This window comes from Notamacropus eugenii, chromosome 1 (genome assembly GCF_028372415.1).
Source record: "Notamacropus eugenii isolate mMacEug1 chromosome 1, mMacEug1.pri_v2, whole genome shotgun sequence".
Classification (NCBI taxonomy): domain Eukaryota; kingdom Metazoa; phylum Chordata; class Mammalia; order Diprotodontia; family Macropodidae; genus Notamacropus; species Notamacropus eugenii.
Genome location: NC_092872.1, coordinates 570,110,218 through 570,130,204, shown reverse-complemented (window position 1 = coordinate 570,130,204; position 19,987 = coordinate 570,110,218). Strand labels below are relative to the sequence as shown.

Here is a 19,987-nt window from a genome sequence, read left to right as displayed (position 1 = left end):
CTCCATAGACTCTGTATTTGGTACTTCTCTAATGTGTTGGAGACCTTCCTTAAGGTCTAAGACTAAGTACTTGGGTGGTCTATTATCACTTCCTTGTTTGTTACATGACTCAATCCGTGTTAAAATTATAACTACTTTCACTAAGAAGAATGACATTATTATAAGATATTTAATTGATATTATTTTGAAGTTCTAAGTTTGTGGTCTTTATTTTGAGCTTTAATTTATTAATATCACTAATGAATGAGGTAGTCATAAGCATATGTCCAGTCTGTTATATCAGAAATGACAATCAGAACAAGGCTATTCTTCCATTTTATTATTTCACTCCCATATTTCTTTGGCCTAACCAAACTAGCTTGCTTGATGTTCCTCAAATAAGACACTACATTTGTCTACCCTTTTACCAATACCATTGCTCTGGTTGTTTTCCATATTTGAAATATACTGTCAAAGCTCCTCTGCCTTATAGAATTCCATTTCTTTCAAAACTACTCAAGTGACACCTCATGTTCAGGTTTTCCTGGTCTTTTGGCTGTTAGTTATGTTTTTCCTCAATATTTTCCACATATATTTTTGGTTTATATTAATTTATGCACAAGTGTGTTATCACCCAGGTAGAATGTATGCTTCTAAAAGGCAGAAACTTTTTGATTTTTGTTTTTATATTCCCAGTGCTGAGCCACAGTACCTGACACTCACTCGGCACTTAGTAAATGTTTAGTGATTGATTCATTCAATGATGAGTAACATGTGCAGGCTACAGAGAAAGATACTAAGTAGAAAACAAAAGATAATAAAAATAGTCTTTGCCTCAAAAAAAACATAAGCTAGTAGGGAAACATCTTGTTATTGCTGTTATTAATCCTAATAATTATGATTATGATTAACATCAAGAGAGGCAGCATAATTTGGAGGATAAAAAGTCAGGGAATTTTCTGTTAAAGTACTGCCTTTCACACATACTGGCTGTGTGATCCTGGACTAGTTACTTAAGCTCTCACTCACTATTCCCATGTAGTTTTCTATGGCTCTAAGTTGGAGAATATATGACCATCTGCATTAGTTAAAGAAGATTCTGAGCTTCTTCTTAGACAATTGCCTATACCCGATAAAATTACTGCTTTGATTAATAATGATGAAAGTGTAGGATTAATGAGAAACTCAAAACAAAGGGCTTCAAGAGTTCAATAGGGGGCAAGAATATGTATTTCTAATTGACAAAATCAGAGAAAAATAGCCTTTGAGCTGAAATTTGATACATATAAAGATATAGGGTAATCATATGGCCAAAGTGAACACTTTAATACCATCCAAATGTGTGAAAAATTTAAATAATTACTCACAATATGGCAGGGAAAATATTTGTATGGCATTGGTCAGAACTCTTGGGGGGGGGATTAATGCATTACTTAATAAATATAGAAAATAACATCTTCTTTGACTATGGAGGACTAAAAATGTGTGTGTATAATTAAAAAAATTAGATACTTGATGTTTAGGGCATATATACATATATGTATTTAAATGGCTCTCTATATATGTACATACATACACATACATGTCACTTACTTTAAGTGTTTCATAAAGAAAAAAATTGCAAGAAAATTTCATTGATTCTTTTAGGGGATTTTGTGAAGTACCAGTGCCTTCCTGGTTTCACACTTTCAGGAACTGATATATTGACCTGTAAGCTCAGTGCTCAGTTGCAGTTTGAGGGATCTCCCCCAACCTGTGAAGGTAAGTTCTTTTCTACACAAAAAAATAAAAATAAATCTATTCAACATGGATGTCTTTGTATATGTTGGTATTAGTGGGATTTAAAGATTTGCTGTTTCCCCTTAAATCTTCTATCACTGTTAAAGAGAATTTTCTTATCCTTCCTTCCTCTTAGAAGAGGATCATAATTCCTGGTTCATGGGATAAGAATTTGCCATCAGTGAATTTTTTTAAAGGAAAATATGAAAATAAATGAGTTGAAAAGGGCTAAGGAATATGAGGAGGTGTCTGGACTAAGCAACTGCACCCAGTATAATCAGGACATGTATTTAGTGACCTCTGTAGTTGTTTCTCACCAGGCTAATTGCTGGTTTATTCTAATATACTTTTGGCAGTACCTAATCATAAAGGGTATTGTGAGCAATATAGTTCAAAGGCCAGTTGCTTTTAATTTTCTTAGAAATGTCAATGTGTACTTTATAGAAATAGTTGGGTACTATGGATAAAACTAAACCAGGGGTGGGGAACCTGTGGCCTTGATGCCACATGTGGCCCTCTAGGTCCTCAAGTGCAGTGCATTGATTGAATCTGAACTTCATGGAACAAATCCCCTTAATAAAAGGATTTGTTCTGTAAAACTTGGACTCAGTCAAAAGACTGCATCCAAGAACCTAGAATGCCACATGGAGCCTCAAGGCCACAGGTTCCCTATCCCTGAACTAAACCAATATGTTGCCTTCATAAGAGATGACATTATGTGATATATAAATAATAATGATAATAATAGCTCACCTTCATATAACGCTTTAAGTTTTGCAAAATGCTTTGTGAATATTATTTCATTTATCTCTACAACAACTCTGTGAGGTAAGTACTATTATCCTCATTTTACAGATGAGAAAAGTGAGGCAGACAAAAGTTAACTGACATACCCAGGCTCACACAACCAGCAACTGTCAGAAACAAAATTTTAACTTAGGTCTTTCTGACTGCAGGTGTAGGACTCTGTCAACCATGCCACCTAGCCACCCCAAGAGCCACACCCTAAAGTATTGTAAAGAACAGTACACTAGTAGATTGTAGGTTATGTTTCTAATTCACCCCCATATCTCTGTTCTGCTGCTAATTAGCTGTATAACCTTGGGAAAGTCAGTGAATTTCTTTGTCTCACCTGGAAGCTGTTTCTGAGGAGTAATGAGTAGCTGAAACAAAAGATCTCCTAAGTTCCTGTCAGACTCTAGGATCTGTGAATCTCTATGGTGTCAGAACTGAACTAATAGGTTAAGATTTTTAATTTAGTTTAGTTTTCTCGGTTCTCAATCACTTTGGATTTTTTAAGGCCTATCGACCTAGTTGTTTGGTGTTATGTATAATATAACATCCTACCCAAAATACAAAAACTCAACACAAAACCAAATCACAGCTTCTAGGATGACTAAGAAATTAGTCTATTTCTTATGGACTAAAGCATCTTGTCACTACCATTTCAATATTCTTAGTGCATCTAAGAAAAATACACTTTTAAACTAAATAGGACACCATTGTCTATGTTCTGTGTTGCTCAAATGCAGAGTCCTGTAGGGGTCCTTTCCTGCTTCCCCTACTTCATAATTCCTGACCTTCCCTTCCAAATTATTTTCCATCAACCCTGTATATATCTTGTATGTACATAGTTTATAGCATATCTCCCTCTTTTGGATAGACACTTCTTGAGAGCAGGGACTGTTTTTGCTTTCCTTGTATCCCTCTCACTTAGCACAATTCCCGTCATAGAATAAGTATTTAATTAATGCTTGCTGACCTACTGATGGACTTTCTCAGATATATTTCATTTTGTCTTGAATGAGAATGATCCATGACAATCTTGGAGTTGCATTTTGCCAATGCTATCTGGGAAACCTTTTATATATATGAGTTAATGCATAAAGAAGAGCAACCTACTTCAATCACCTCAGCTATCAACCACTTCAGTGGGTTGTCATTCTCTTTTGTTATAACACTCAGCTATACATCTATGTCTTAGGACTGAATCCACAACTTAGAACTTTTAGATGAATGTTATGGGAACCAACTCTCAACTATTTCAATTGAAGAATAAATAACTAGTGGAGGGAAAATGGGAATTTGAAGTGGACATAAAAGAGATTTGTCAACTAGTTGGCCTCATCTCTTCTTCTGGAAAGGGTTGGAAGAGACCCAGGAAAATGACCAAGACTGATGCTAATTTTTTGTATAAATTTAAGATAATGAAGATGTATCTTCCAGAGACCCGAATGGACAGCTTTTCCCAGTTGTTTACTGGGCTTTTCCAATTCTCCTTTAGGTACAGATGCATCTTAGAATTAATCTGTTATTCACAAATTATTCACAAATCTTAAAATGGGAATGTTTAACTGTTTTGAAAGTCCTATAAAGGACAGGAAATCATACGCTTTAAATCTGAAGCCTCATGCTTCATTTTCCTTTTGGAGGCCAATATTACTAAATAATATTGTGTGGCATGATGACTCAAGAACAGGAAAGGATCAAATTAAGAGTGCCAAGTTCCTTCAGAAGGTGTTTTTGACAGGAACCACAAGCAGATGCTTCCCTATAGTGGGAAGAGAGGAGGGGGAGGGAGATTCCTGAGAGTCCCTTGTGGAGATGCTGTATATTTTTGAATGTGTGATTGCTGCATGAGGAAAAAAAAGAAGCACAAAAATCCAACAACTCAGCTGTGGGAAAGCCTGCCATCACTTCAGAGCTTCCACTGTAAGTGGGTGTTACTCTTGGCAACAGCATATAGGAATGAACATGAAGGAATCAAGTAGATATGAAAGGAACAAGAGAAGCAAAATGAATCACAAAAAAATATTACTACTTAATGGGGGAAATTTCCAAATTCATTTTTTTAGTGTGGGAAAAAATGGAAAGAGGCAGTAGAATATAATAATACAACAATTTAAGTTGTATTGATATTTTTGTTTCTTTCATCTTCTTCCTTTGTTAAATTAAGGTTCTTGTTATTATTTAACTTTACTGCACTGTTTTCCATGGGAATAAATTTTCAGATATACTGAAATATGGCATTTCTCAACTATTGCATTAGAAATTGCTAATGAGCTCCTTCTTCCCAGGGAGCGAGAGAATTCCAATATTAGCTGTGTTCAACTACAGTATCAGAAGATCACAACCTTTACATGGGCATTCATATTGAGATTGGCAGCCCCAGTAGTTCATAGTGCTGACATCTCAGATAACACCACCTACTAATGGAAGATTCCAAAATTAGATTTTTATTGGGACAGATTCTTTACCCTGACACCAATGCAGGTCTAGAAAGGCCATAACAGCATTTCCCTAAATCTCAGCTATGGTTGAATCAGCAGAGATACTCATCTATCCACTCTATAGAAAGATTGAAATATATACATTGATTACATGTATGTTTAATATGGCAAAACATTGACAGCTTTTCACTTATTGAAGGACATAATGTATTCAAATAAAAAAAGTGGATTTGCTAACCATTAAATCATGAAAAAAATAACCTTTTAATTATGAAACAATCTTCTGTGAGTAGTCAAAATCGTCTGTCTTTTAGCATTACTTGCAATTGATTTTCCATTTTTAAATTACAAACCTTCCCATGATAAATATTTAAGGAATATTTTAAATTAGTAATCTTCCATCTTACACCAACTTTGTTTTCCAAGTTTTAAGATTTATTTCTTGGATTGAATTTTATTTTAATTTAGATAAACTACACTTTCTGTATCAAAATATATTGTGTGGAATTTATGTTCATTTGTTTGAGGGAAAAAAATGACCCTATCTTAAAAATCTTTATATTGTAATGTCTTCCAAAGGAAACATAATTAACTAATATGTGATAATTTATATATATATAAGATTTTTATCCTCTGGGCAAATAAATCTATCTCTCTCATTAAGGAAGAGCTGATAATAAATCTTCTGGGACATTCTGATTAAATTAAATCAATATTACAATATGAATATTTCAGAAACTCTTCTATTTATTTATGAACTGTAATAACAGTAGTAACTTTCACAGAATTATTCTATAAATAAAAGATTACTGAGGGATTTTTTAAAATTTAAAATTGAAGAGTAAATACAGAAATTAGGGCTTATTTAGTTTGAGGTTCTTTTTTGTGCTTCATATCTACAAATAATAGGAAAAATAAATATCTGCATTAAAAAATATAATTCTCTAACATTAAAGTTCAGCCCTAGTCATGCGCCTTCCTAGCTCACAGAAACTTCAATGGTACCCTATTGCCTACTAAAAACAATTCCCAAAGGGCAAATGATGAAGCATTCTATCTGCCTCCAGAGAAAGAACTGATATTGATTGAATACAGACTGAAGAATGCTATTTTTCATTTTCTTTCTTTTTTTTCTTCTGAGTCTTCTTGTATAAAATTACTAATATGGAAATATTTTACATAATTATGCATGCATAACCTATATTGGATTTCTGATGATCTCAGGGAGGGGGGAGGGAAGGGAGGAATAGAATTTGGAAGTCAAAACTTCAAATAAAGATGTTTAAATAAATAAATAGTAAATTTTAAAAATATAATTCTTTAAGGAACATAGATAGTGCCATATGAATGATGATGATGATGATGATATTGTCATGCTCTCCTGAAAGTCGTGGCATGATCTTGAGCATTGTTGAAGCAGGCTACAAAAAGACAAACTTTCTTCGTTTTCTGTTGTGGTAATGTAATTTGCTATGAACTGCCCAGTATTTCAAAGCATTTAAACAGTATCTCTTATCATAGAGAAGAAATGGTTGAACTGCAGTACAACACATCAAGCATTCATTCCTTCTACGTATGCTGTGTGTTGAGGACAGGGAAGGAGAATTAGGACTTCAAAAAGCCAAAGAGAATCGACTTCCTCTGAAAAATCAGAACCACGAAATGATCACATAGGGTTGAATTTTCATCGTGATAGTTTTTTAAAGATGTTTTCATGTCACATTTATAGATTACTTCCATTTCATAAAAGTCAAGTAAAGTAATAATTTGGTGACCTCATCTGAAAGTTAGTGAAATATTTCACATTTATAAGAACTTCTCTACTTCTCTACTAAAAAATAAAATAACAGAAATCTGTTTTCTATCACTGCTACCCTGAACTCCATTAGAAATTTTAAAAAAATCAAATTTCTTGTAACAAATATACAGCCAACCTAAACAATTTTCATTAATAACTGTATAAAAAATAGATCTCATTCTGTATAGCAAATCCATCACCTCTCTGTAATTCATGGTACATTTTATCATTTGTCCTTTAGAATCATGAATATTATGTGTGTATCTATACGTACAATCACACCCACAAAATTAGTGAATATTGGAAGAGACATTAAAAAGCATCTATTTCAACCTTTTTTTCTTATTATTACAGATAAAAACAGGTAGCAGAGGTGCAATATCCAAGTTCACTATCTTCCATTATGCCATTCTCCCTCACTTAACCTTAACATTCAACCCTTAAATTTTTGCTCTGTGGCTTGATATTTGGATATTGCTTGGATTGTTTTCCAACAATTCTTGCTAGATATCCTGATTTCTGTTTCTTTATGGGCCATTCTTTCTGAATGATACTTCACTGAATGTAACTCATTTCTCTTGAATAAATTATAATAACTTTTGTGTCTATAGTGGTCTATGGTTTAAGACACAAATTCTTCACAGCAATTTTGTGAAGTAGGTAATATGACTATCATTCACATATGAGGAGCCTGAGGCTCCAAAAGGTTTAATTGACTTCCTCAAGGTCAGATAACTATAAAAGTCAGAGACAGGAACTGGAACTATTTCCCTAAACTTTAGAGCCAACATTCTTTCCATAGCACCTCTTAGAGAGAAAATTAAATTAGGGAATGATAAGAGAAGACTTCATGGATGAACAAAACCATCCATCAACAGGTAATTTTCCTGAACAAATGTGTGTTGGTGTATTTTACTGAGTTAATGAATCAGAACAGAATTCTTGAGCATTTTTCTCCTTTAAAGGGATTCTAATCCATTCAGCTTGAGATTCTTTGGGGAAAGGAAACAATATATTTGTCTTCTTTTCTTTAGCTCAGTGCCCAGCAAATGAAGTCCGTACTGAGTCATCTGGAGTGATTCTGAGTCCAGGATATCCAGGCAATTACTTTAACTCACAGACTTGCTCCTGGACCATTAAGGTGGAAGTAGGCTATAACATCACCATTTTTGTGGAAACATTCCAGAGTGAGAAGCAGTTTGATGTCCTGGAAATATTTGATGGTAAGTAATCCTTTGATGTTCTTTAGGGAAAGACAATGTGTATGTAATATAAAATGCCTTTAAAGCTGTCAACACCTGAGCTCCTTGTGGGAAGGGACTTTTCACTTTGGTCTTTGTGTCCTCAGTGCCTGGTAAATAGTAGGCACTTAATAAATCCTTGTTGATTGGTTTATTTGGATAGGAACATAACAAAGGTATTTCTTCCAAAATGTCAATAAACCCTCAGTTATCTGATAGAGAATTGATTGTTGTCTTTAAACAAACATTCTTTGTACTAATCTGATGTCCTGCATGTATTTCTAATTTTCAAAGAATAGGGCAATCAATTTTTAAATTTAGCAATAGATAAGATCAATGGTGAGGGACCTTTTCATGTTGGAAGACCCATTAATATTTAGCCGTAATAAAATAAGGCTGCATTCAGGAAACTCCAATTTGATATATTTAAAAATGTACATTATTTTGTAAGAACCTAATTACTATTATTCTTAATAAATTTAAAAAATGAAAACTACTTGTTAATTTTAAAGTTAACTAATCTTTGAATTGTTTCTGCTTTTTGTGGGAAAACTTTTGAGTATTTGATTAATAGCATGGAGGTCTGTAGTTTCAGTTGATCTAGATAGGTGTCAGTCATTTATGACCTTGTGGGCATCTTGATGTGCGTTAGGGAGGAGAATGTAGATTCACAGCAAGAAGTGGTTAAAAAGCAAGAAATTGTTTTTCAGGCATGTTGCCAAAGGTGTGGGTATTCTCCTGCATTTTTTCATATTTCAGTTGGATCTTTCTTAGCATCAAGCAGTGACTTTAAAATGTTATCTACTGAGAGCTCAGTCACTTCCATCTGTGATTCTTTAGGTGCAAATAAATGAGGCTGAAATGCTAATTTGAGTGTGATGTCATGATTCTCGAAGTCAGTGAACTTTTACTGTATTCTCCAATTAGTAGTCCTATAACCTATGTGTATTCTTCAGATGATTTGAATATATCATCCTATTCATCACTGACCTTTGCTAACTGAGGAAAACATTCATCTGAAATTTCCTTTTAAAGAAGTGTCTTGAAAACAGATAGTTTTTTTGCAAAATGCTTGGATTTTTTTTATTTTGCCACATATCGTATACAGACCTAGTTTTACCTTGCAAAGAAGTGTTCAAGTCATTTTGCTTTGACATCACACAGAAATGCAGCATTTCTCTAGAAATCTTTTAAAAATTCACATTGCTGATACTGTTCTATATAAAATTTAACTATCTGTTCTCATTGAGATAAAATTTTGGCTAACACCTATCCCTGTGATAACCAACACTCTTTAGAATGATATGACAAATCCACACTAAATACCTCATTGTTCAACTTTAGTATGTTACAAAACTTGATGATACTGTGTTATATTTGCACAAATATAATTAAAAATACTTACAATTTGTTGCAAAATGCCACTTAAAATAGTAGCTTTAGTACAGAGATTTTGGCTGATGTAAGATACAATGGAAAGAAATGAAAGACTCCAAATCTGTTAATATTTTTTTACCCGTGCAGTGCACCAGTAATAACATGTACACTCACTAATTTTGCCAAATTCAGTCCAACTTCATGACATTAATCTTGAAAGGTGAAGATAGCTTTTCCCCATATTCTATTCATAAGTGCCCAAAGTGAGTACCTCTTTGTAGCAAAAAAAAAATTTCTGTTAAGACCTGAATGAAGTATAAAATTTGTGTTGAGTCAGTAGTATTAGCTGATACATCCAACGTGACTGAATAATGCATATTTTTCTTTTGAAATGTTGCATGAAGTTGTTCTGTTAAGTTGAAGGCTGTAATGACAATCAAATTAGGATCTTTTGCTGTTTTTGTTTTACTAAAAGTTCCTCTGATTGAATAATATGATTGGGGAAGATCTTTCCCACCCATCAATGGGCCTGCCTCATGTGGGAAGCTTGATTTATAGGAGATGTTTTGTAGGAGGGTCCCAAGTAACTTTTGTTTTTTCTGATGAGGCACTGGGTCAGAGGATTAGGCCCTCTGGCTCTCAAAAGTATATAAATACTCTGAGAGTGAGGTTTTACTCTGGGGTTTGCTGACTGGATGTGGTTTTTGCCCAACAAGATTCTGGAAAGACATTAAAGAGCCCCTCAGATACACTCTCAGCTAAAGCTCAGAAGTTGATGCTTCCCTCTCTGGTAACTGTATATATATGTAATGGTCAGGCATGTGTATGTATGTAATGGTCAGGCAGTATAGAAGTGCTGTCTTGATTTATTTTTGATTTCTCTGAAATTTTTATTTTTATTTTCTGATACTTGTACTTGATTAAAGTGATTGGTAACTCCTTGAAAGCTGCTTTCCTTTTACGAATGCAGATCTAAGAATCTGTTGTAGTAGGCCCCCTTTGTGTGTTGGGATGCTTACCGATACAAAGGCTAATTCATACAGCCAATCAGTTATGGTTCTCCTTGAAAGAGGTAATTATTTGTTTTTTGAAACACTATTGGGGTCTAAACATCCTACAATTTCAACAATGCATTTTTCAAGATTTCTGTATCACTGAATGACTTCCCTTTCCCCCCAAGTATATAAGCTAGTTTATAAGTTGCTTTAGTGACATTATTTCCAGGTTTTATTGCTACTTGAAAGAAATGTCTTTACATTTGCCTTTTATCTTTTAAGTTCTGCAATACAACCTTTCATGCCTTTCCCTCTAATTTGAAATATTTGTGGTCCTTATGAGTGTCATAACGCTGATCAGCATTGAATTTCTTTAATGTTGATATTGCAGTATCACAAAGCAAGCAAATCATCTTATCTTTAGCAAAAACAAGATAATATGGTAATTCCCAGTCCGCAGTGTTCTCTCCTTGATATGTTGACTGTTAAGCTGACAGTTGAAAAAAACGCTATCTAGCGGGGTAACTATTCTCAAATTCCACTTCAAACCAAAACACAGTGCACCCTTGTCAAAAGTTGATAATGGACTGATGTACTTGACCCCCATAAACTCTTGCCAACCAACCCCGTGAGATAGTGGCACCAGACAGGCAGGGGAAGTTAGAACTAAATAATGAATGTAGAAGCCGTGAATTTAGCTTAATGGCTTAGTAATGTTCTAATTGTGCTAGGCAGTCTGGAAGGATTATTTCATTGAAACTTATTTTGTTCTTTGATATTTTAAATATATTCATTTTAAAAATAAAATAAAAATATGAAAGATGAAGAAAGTGTATTCATAAAAATAAAAGGATTTGTTCTGTAAAATTTGGATTCAATCAAAAGGCTGCACTTAAGGACCTAGAGGGCCACATGTGGTCTTAAGGCCACAGGTTCCCCACCCCTGAGATAGATTATATCAAGTGATTAGAGTTTTCAGAGTTGGAGGGAATCACAAAGATTCTAGGACTCTGGTCCAGTACATTCCTGAAAAGAAAATCACTTTTATAGTGATCCTTATCACTAAAAGATCATACTGCCACAACTTAAAGACCCTTTGTTAATAGAAAACCCAATATCTGCTGAGGCAGACCCATTCCATGGGACAAGGTGGAGCAGAAGAAAAAGGCATATGATAATTCTAACGATTAGGTAATCATGTTTTACAACGAGCTTAAATCTACTTCTTTGTGACTTTTGTGAATTGAATAGTACTTCAAAATACTGAATATAATTAATTCTGTTGCAGTTGAAGGTGTATATTTCTGAGTCTCACAATAAATTTAAATATTTTAATTGATTAGATCAGTTAAAGTAAGTAACCAGTTCAGTAATTTTTTTTTGTTATTTTATCCACATGTAATTTCATCCAAACAATTGACTTAAATTGTTTCTGTATAATATTATATGTTTATATAACAGTCAAATACTCAAAAAACAAACATTTAATCGAAGACTTAATATGTGCCTCACATTTGTAAAGCCCTTTAAGATGTACATAGTGCTTTCCTTACAACAACTATACCTATATCCTTGAACACAATACATGCATGTGTGTAATCAATAAGTATTTATTAAGTAACTCATATGCCAGGCATAGGGAGAAAGTCTGAACTTGTGATTTCATTGGTATAGTGTAAAGCATTGTACAGGAAATTCTGTCTCTTAATGCTATATGATACCTTTGCTAAAACTGATAATTTGAGAGAACTGCCTAGAGCACTAGGTTAAGTGACCTACTTGCCTAAGGTCCTAAAGCTAGCATATATCAGAGGTGAGATTTGAGCTCAGGACATCCTGGCTTTGAGATCAACTCTCTTACCCACTATGTAACACTGCCTATATGCCGGGCATTCATGTATACATAAATGTACTTATATAAGAATAAATGGGCACACATATACATGTACAAGTGTGTGCACCCATATGTATGTATACACCCATATGCATATCCAAGTATGTAATTTTTGAATGAGACTAAATGACTAAATCTGAATTGCCACAATAGCCCAAATGACTGCATGGAAAGCACAACATGAAACAGTGATCATTATGTATGGTTATTTTATAGAACAGCTAATGAATAATAACGTAGAAAAAAACATTTCCCTCAAAAGAACAGAGACCTCAGTTGAATTCTGTTTAAATACAATTTGTGAATAAATGGTGAAATAGTTATGTAATATTGATGAGAACTTAGTCTTTAGAAAGGAAATGACCCAATAATGAACATCTATCAATCTCTTTCATGTGGTAGACAGATGTTAAAATGATTATATGTATCTGATATAAAATTGACTCCGCTGATGTAATTTCACCTTGTGAAATGTCACCTGTTTATAGAATTATTTCAGTTGCTCACATATCAGGTGAGAATTATCTAATTTGTCACCTTGAATCATGACAGAATTAATTACATTATATTCTTAAGATAGATTGATATTTTGTCCAATATTGAACTTTTTAAAAAGTTATACTGTAATTTTTCTTATCTTTCTATGTCAATAGAACACAAAAAATGTTACATGAAAACTCGCATATTTACCAAATTACCTACTATTTCAGAGTCTTATGTTGGATCCTAGGGAAGATACAAATATTAAATTATATATTTACAATATAGATATGTGTATCATATATATCTATCTCTTTATCTATATGTGAAATCTCTTTTATTACGTAGCCTTGTGATTTTAATGGAAGGAGCATAAAACTGAATGAAAGATGATATACATTGAGAAGTGTCCTTATGCTAAGAAATCCTTCTTTAACAGGAGGTCAGGTTTTTGTATGTATGTGTGTACTTTTTTTAAGGTGAATTTTGTGTGGTAGTAAATGTAAAGTTCAGTACAAAGGTTTTTTTATAGTCCTTCAGTTGCCTGAATGGCACTTTTGCACGTATTAACTTTAAACTTCAATTAGGCAAGAAATATTACTCTCTCCCATGTGGTGCAACTATTGTATAAGCAACAAATTCTAATGTGTTTTTAAGCATATTATAGCCTTGAATGATTCATAGGAAAATTGAAAATATATATGATACAATTGGTATAAATTCAATTATTTTTAGCCTCTCCATAGTTCTCATTCTTTAGCATTATCATGCTACCTATTCAGACTTGCCTCTGTGCATATTTCAACAACTCTTTTTGTGGAGGAAAAGATTATCAGAATTCTGGGAATTCTGATTTGAAAGGCACTTCAGAGGTATCTATACCAAACTAACCTGTACCTGACCCAGAATCTCAGCTATAATATATCTGAAAAGTGATCATCAAGCCTTTCCTTCAAGAACTTCCATTTTCTAGGGGCAACACATTCTACTTCTGGATATCCATAACTTCTAGGAAGTTTTTCCTTAGATTGACCATTGATTTGAAAGTTGTGTGTCCTCTTACTTCTACCCCTCCATTCTCCTGCCAAATCATCTCTTCTTCAGGTTAACAATCCTCACTTCTTTCATCAAGCCCTCATATGACCTGTCAAGGCCCTCTACCCTCTACTGTCTACCTGTAGGTAGTTCTGAATCAGAAATTTAATTTCCATATCCTGATATCAACATTATTCCTTAAAATCTTATAGTTTATGCTAATGAACTTTCCAATACCATTGTGTTTTAGAAAGTATACTGTGGTTGCAGCATGGTACTTAGTACTTTATCTTGACTTTTTGTGTGGGTTTAGTTATCTGTCATCCTCTTGTTGGTTTGTTGCTGTTTGTGTACATACTCTCCATCCTTCCTCTCTGCTTGACTAAAAGATCCTGTAAAATAGGACCCGTAAGATAGTTTTCTGTGCATCCAGTTTCCTATATTATACGTACTTTACTTTTTAAAGGACCTATGATTTCATCAGCAGGGAGCTTTTGCTGTTTCACATTTAGGCCATTTCTCATTTCCTGAAAAGTCTTACTCCTTTCTTTGATGAATTCTTGTCTGTCCTTTAAAGCTTACCTTAAATGTCACTCAGTCCAGTAAGGAATGCATTGTATTATCTGTATTGATTTTTAAAATTCTTTTAATATGCTGTAAGGTCAATGAAGGCCAAGACCTTTCTAAGTCTTCCCACTATCTAAGACAGTTTTTTGTGTATTGGAGGCACTTTATAAATGTTTGTTGATTGCCTGATTAATGAATACTTACTCTATTTTTACCTAGGTTCTTCTGGACAAAGCCCTTTGTTAGTAATTTTAAGTGGAAATCACACTGAACAATCAAATTATACAAGTAAGAGTCATCAATTATATTTTCGCTGGTCAACTGATCATGCAACTAGTAAGAAAGGATTCAAGATCCGTTACTCAGGTTAGTAAATGTTACTTCAAATTAATTTTATGAAAAAAAAAACTTTCTAAGTTTTTAAATGGCTTCATGTTAAATGACTTTAACGCTAAATTTTGAAAATAAATATTATCAATGCTACGGAAATGACATGGTAAGTATTTAAGGATAATTTTATTACCTAAAAGGTATGCTAGCAGCACAGAAATTGTTTTTGTTGGTTATTTAATTTGATTTCTAAAAATATATAATTTTAAGAGCTATACTTTTTTTTAAAAAATCAAGCATTACAAAATACAAAATAGGGCAGCTTTGGGAAAAGTTTTGAAAAGAAGGGGGAAATTGTCATGGGAGAGTAGAGAGTCATACACTGTGGGGGAAAAGCTAAGGGAACTACATATATATATGTGTATATGCATATATGTGTACTTTTTTTAAAGTTTGCACACTGCTTTATATAAAGCATATTTTATTGAGCTTTATGGTAACCCTCTGAGGTTGATGTAGAGACAGCATAGTCTAATACAATAGCAAGATCAGCTGGACTAGGAATCAGAAAAATCTAGTCAGAACCATACTTCTGACACTAATTGTATGATAATGAAATGATGGTGATTATGCTGATGAAGAGGAGGAAGAGGAGGAGGTAGATAATTACTAACAAATATATAACGAACAAATATATCATCTCTCTGCCTGGTAGAGTCCTATTAAGTTACTTCTATGATGCAAATATCATCTTGATACATAAACTAGTTAGAGCTAAAACTGACAAGAAAACTATAGACCAGTACCTCTAATAAATATTAGTAAGAAATTTTAAAATTAAATATGAGCAAGGAAATGACAGCAACATATCACAAAGATGATATACCATGACCAGACTGACTTTATACCAACAATGAAGGGCTGCTTCAATATAAGGAAAAGTATAAGCATAATTAACCATATTAGTAATAAAAATAATAAAAATCATGATTATAGGAATATAGCTTTCTTTAATATGATAAGTAGTATCTGTTTTAAAGTTTGCAGAGAACCTTACTTATGTTCTTTCAGTAGTTCTGTGAAGTAGGTGCTATTATCACCATTTTTCAGATGGCAAAACTGAGACAGAGAAAGATTAAATGATTCATCTAGAGTCACACAGCTAGTAAGTGTCTTGGAAGGATTTGAACTCAAGTATTCCTTACTGCAAATTTGACCCTATATTCAGAGAGTCACCAAATCCCCTCACAGGGTAAAGTCACTTAACCTCTTTGGAACTTAGTTTTCTTATTTCTAAAACGTGAATGATTTGCACCTCAAAGGACTTTCATAATAAACAAATGAAATAACATGCTTAAAATTCTATGGAAATGTCAGTCTTTATTAATGATACTTTTATATCTTTTACAGAAAAAGAAAGTGAGAATTCAAAAGGTTAAATAACTTGCTTATGGTTACACAGACTCAGAGTTTGATCCTAGGTTTCTCTACTCCCAGTCAGACTTTTTTCCACTGCATCATGCTGCTATCAGGAAGAATGCATGATTTTGTAGTTCATTCTCTAAGAGCTAATAGTGGCTTGTTATTAACAAATCTCACTTATTTATTTATTTATTTCTCTTTTTTAGTATAAAAATATTTGAGCATGTTTTACCCCTTTAATATTTCAATTGCATGAACACAAAGTTCATCTTCTTAGCTTTCCCATCTAAAAAATGCCTCTTTAAGCCCTCAGAGAATAGAGGACAATGAAAGAAGACTCAGCTACTGCTATGCAGCCTAAGAATAATTTACTCCATACTAGGCCTGTTGTTGTACATGTTAATTCACTCAGTCAATACATTTGTGATGGATTATTCCCCTATGTCTTGCTGTCAGCAACATCTGACCCGTATTCAAAAAAATTGTATTGTCTTAGCCATTCTCCTTACTAGGGAAAAAAGGCCACATTTTGATATTTGAAGTACCTCAGCAAGATTTAAAACCTGAGCAATAATGTATGACTGGAAATTTGTCTCAGAAATCTAGCCTTTAGGTCACATTTCCTTCTTGAGAGGACAGTGGATCTTAAAAGGGTAGGTTTCCTTTACTTGTTGGTAAAGCTTGCTTCACCTGTAATTAAAGGCAGCCCACATTAGCAAGGGGGAACTGAATACATTAGCCTCTGTCAATAATAAGGTTTGAGTCTTTCTGTGGGTGGTCCAGGACATGAAAAAGAAAAACACCAGGTTTTTGAAAAGACTATTGATGGCCTGACAATTGTTATTAAATCAGCAGGTTTTCTCCTAAGTAAATTTAATGAATTTTTCCTAACCTTTCTTTCCCCTTTTAAATTGACCAGTCAACCAGTTTACCAAAGTGAAGCTTCGGTAAATTTCCCTTCAATATAAATCCATAAAGGTGAGATTTAGGCAATGGTAGAATACATATTTAGGTAATTATGTGTTAAAAGATAGTTGTATATATTTCTATATACATATAAATATCTATGCTTTACATCCATATATTTCTGTTTTGCATATGTGCATGCATATGTGTATATATTTGCATATATCTGTAAGCATGAAATTAAATGAAATAATATTTGTAAAAAGTGCCTAGTACAGTGCCTGACACATAATAGGCACTTAATAAAGTCATTCCTTTCCATTGGCTAGAAATATGGCTGAACCTGTGATTAAAGGTAGAGTGAGTTCTTGAGTGAGGAAACTTCCTCTATTAATGCAAATTCATATCTTCACTGTAATTCAGTCATAGAAAATTGCCCTAGAACACTGAGAGGTTGAGTGACTTAGGAAGAACCAGTGTCAGAGGTAGGACTTGAAGCCAGGTCTTTGTGACTCTCTATCTACTGCACATTTTTATCTGCATAAATATGTACACATGTCCTCATGATAATTTCCTCTCTACAATTACAACTCAGGCATGACTATGTGAATAGATAGATAGATAGATACATACATACATATATGGATATAGCATTCATATGTTGTACATATAAAATACATAATCCATTTCCCTATAAGTACAATTTTCTAAATACAAGTATGCATATGCCCATTTTTTCTCGAAGTTAATATGACATCTTTCCAAAGTGCAAGGTGAAGAAGAAGCAAGTCAGTTTTAATTCTTTCTGTCTTGATTTATGACCAGAGACTAAGTAGTCTAGGAGTAGCCATATATCAAGTTTGTTTATTGCCATCCATCCACAAATGCATATGTATATTATTTTTGTCTGATATACAGGCATATCTCAGAGATGTGGGTTTCTTTTCAGACAACCAAAATAAAACAAATGTCACAATAAAGAGAGTCACACTAGTTTTTTGGTTTCCCAGTGCACTTTAAACTTATTTTTATACTATATTGTAGTCTATTAAGTGTGCAATATTATTATGTCTAAAAATCAATATACATACCTTAATTAAAAAATATTTTCTTGCTAAAAAATGCTAACCATTATCTGAGCCTTCAGTGAGTTGTAATCTTTTTGCTAGTGGAAGGTCTTGCCTTTATGTTGATGGCTGCCTACTGATCAGGGTGGTGGTTACTAAGGTTGGAGTGGTTGTAGAAATTTCTTTAAATAAGACAACAGTCATGTTTGGTACTTTGATTGATTCTTCTTTTCATTTGAACACTTAGAGTTCATTATAAGATTATTAATTGGCATAATTTCAATTTTCTTGTGTCTGAGGAGACAGGGAGGCCAGAGAGGTAGTTTGAACAGTCAGAGCACACATGACGTTTATTAACTTCACTATTTTATAAGGGGGCTGTTTGTGCAAGACAAAACAATTGTCATCAAAAGAAAGAAAAGGTACAATAATTGCAAGGCACAATAAAACAAGCTATGCCTATTCAATATTCACCTTAATCTTTCCAGGAGAAGATTAAAATTTGGGGGTTGTATTAGATGATATTTAAATTAAACTTTTCACAGAATCACTAAATGTTTAAGTTAGGACCTGTGTTAGAGTCTAGTCTTGTATTTAATTGATGAGGAGTTTGCGTCTCAAAAAGATTTGAGTAACTTATCAGAAGTTGTACAAGTATCAGTCCTAAGAATTAAGACCAACTTGTCTAGCTGTTCTTTTTCCTACACCACAACTAAGAAACATTTTAAGTTTTATATTTTGTTAATAGTTTTTAAAGTTCTTCAAAACATTTGAGATACCTAAATAGCACTTTTTTAATTAGAGGATTATACCTCATTCATAATCCTGATCTACTTCAGAGAATTCTGGTTCTCACTCATGGTATATATAGTATGTTAGGAAAAGAGATAAAAGTGAGATGATGTAACATTTATTCAAAGAATTGAAGGCCCCTTAAAATACTCTAAGATTTTCCATCAGCTTTTAGAGTTGTTGTTACTGTCATTCATCCTTTGTTCTCAAAGAGGAATAAGTAAATTTTCTAAGTTTTGTCTTGCAAAGGTAATTTGAAATTCCCCATGGTAGTCCCTCTTCAGTAGAAAAAATCTATGTATATCTGTTAACTACTAGGGATTTTCATGAATTCTCCTCATTTTGGTTTTGGGGTAAGGAAAATTGTTCATGCTACACTCTTACATATCTAATATGATTTTTTAAATAATTTGATTGAACCAAGTTCAGGAAGCCAAGAAGGCAGAGTAAGCACAAAATCACTATAACTCTTCCATAATCACCTCCACATAACCATAAGCTAGTGCCCTCAAACAAATTCTGGAACAGCAGAACTCGCAGAAAAGACGAGGTGAAACATTCTTTTAGCTCAAGAAACTTGGAAGATTGGTAAGAAATGTGTGTTTCACTTGGGTAAAACAGGAGTACATTCCAGGACAGGAAGCATCTCAGCAAGCCAGCAGTAAGCCCCATCTCAGCAAACCAGTGGGAGATCCTGAGCCCCAGTGTGGCAGAGCAGGCAAATGCCAACACCAGGATCCCTCACATGCCTTAGCATAGCCAAAGGGATATGCAAACTCCAGTTCTGAAAACCACTACTTGCTTCGGTGTAATCTCAGGCAAGCAGGCATGGTCTAGTGGCCAGACCTCCATGGACTTCAGCACAGCCTTGGGGAAATGCAGACAGATGCCACAGGGCCTCAGCACATGCCAGACACTACCATCAGGACCCCAGCTCAGCACCCAGTAAGCTGCCAGGTCTCTACAGCAGCATCAGCAGCCCCTACCCCACCACTTCAGCACAGAATTATACATGAGGATCCCCCAGGGGCCTCAGGGCAACAGCAGCCTATGAAAGGGCAAGCAAAGTAGGATCTTTTGCTGTTTTCATTTTAG

At 33.8% G+C, this 19,987-nt stretch overlaps 1 protein-coding gene across 1 annotated transcript in view; it reads left to right on the top strand.

Annotated features, from left to right (window-relative positions):
- CSMD1 (CUB and Sushi multiple domains 1) overlaps nucleotides 1-19,987 on the top strand; it is a 2,598,423-nt gene that overhangs the window by 2,331,767 nt on the left and 246,669 nt on the right. The window contains exons 46-48 of the mRNA XM_072634370.1: nucleotides 1,627-1,740; nucleotides 7,821-8,009; nucleotides 14,595-14,741. Of these exons, the coding sequence (XP_072490471.1) occupies nucleotides 1,627-1,740; nucleotides 7,821-8,009; nucleotides 14,595-14,741 (450 nt within the window). The remainder of the gene's footprint in view (nucleotides 1-1,626; nucleotides 1,741-7,820; nucleotides 8,010-14,594; nucleotides 14,742-19,987) is intronic.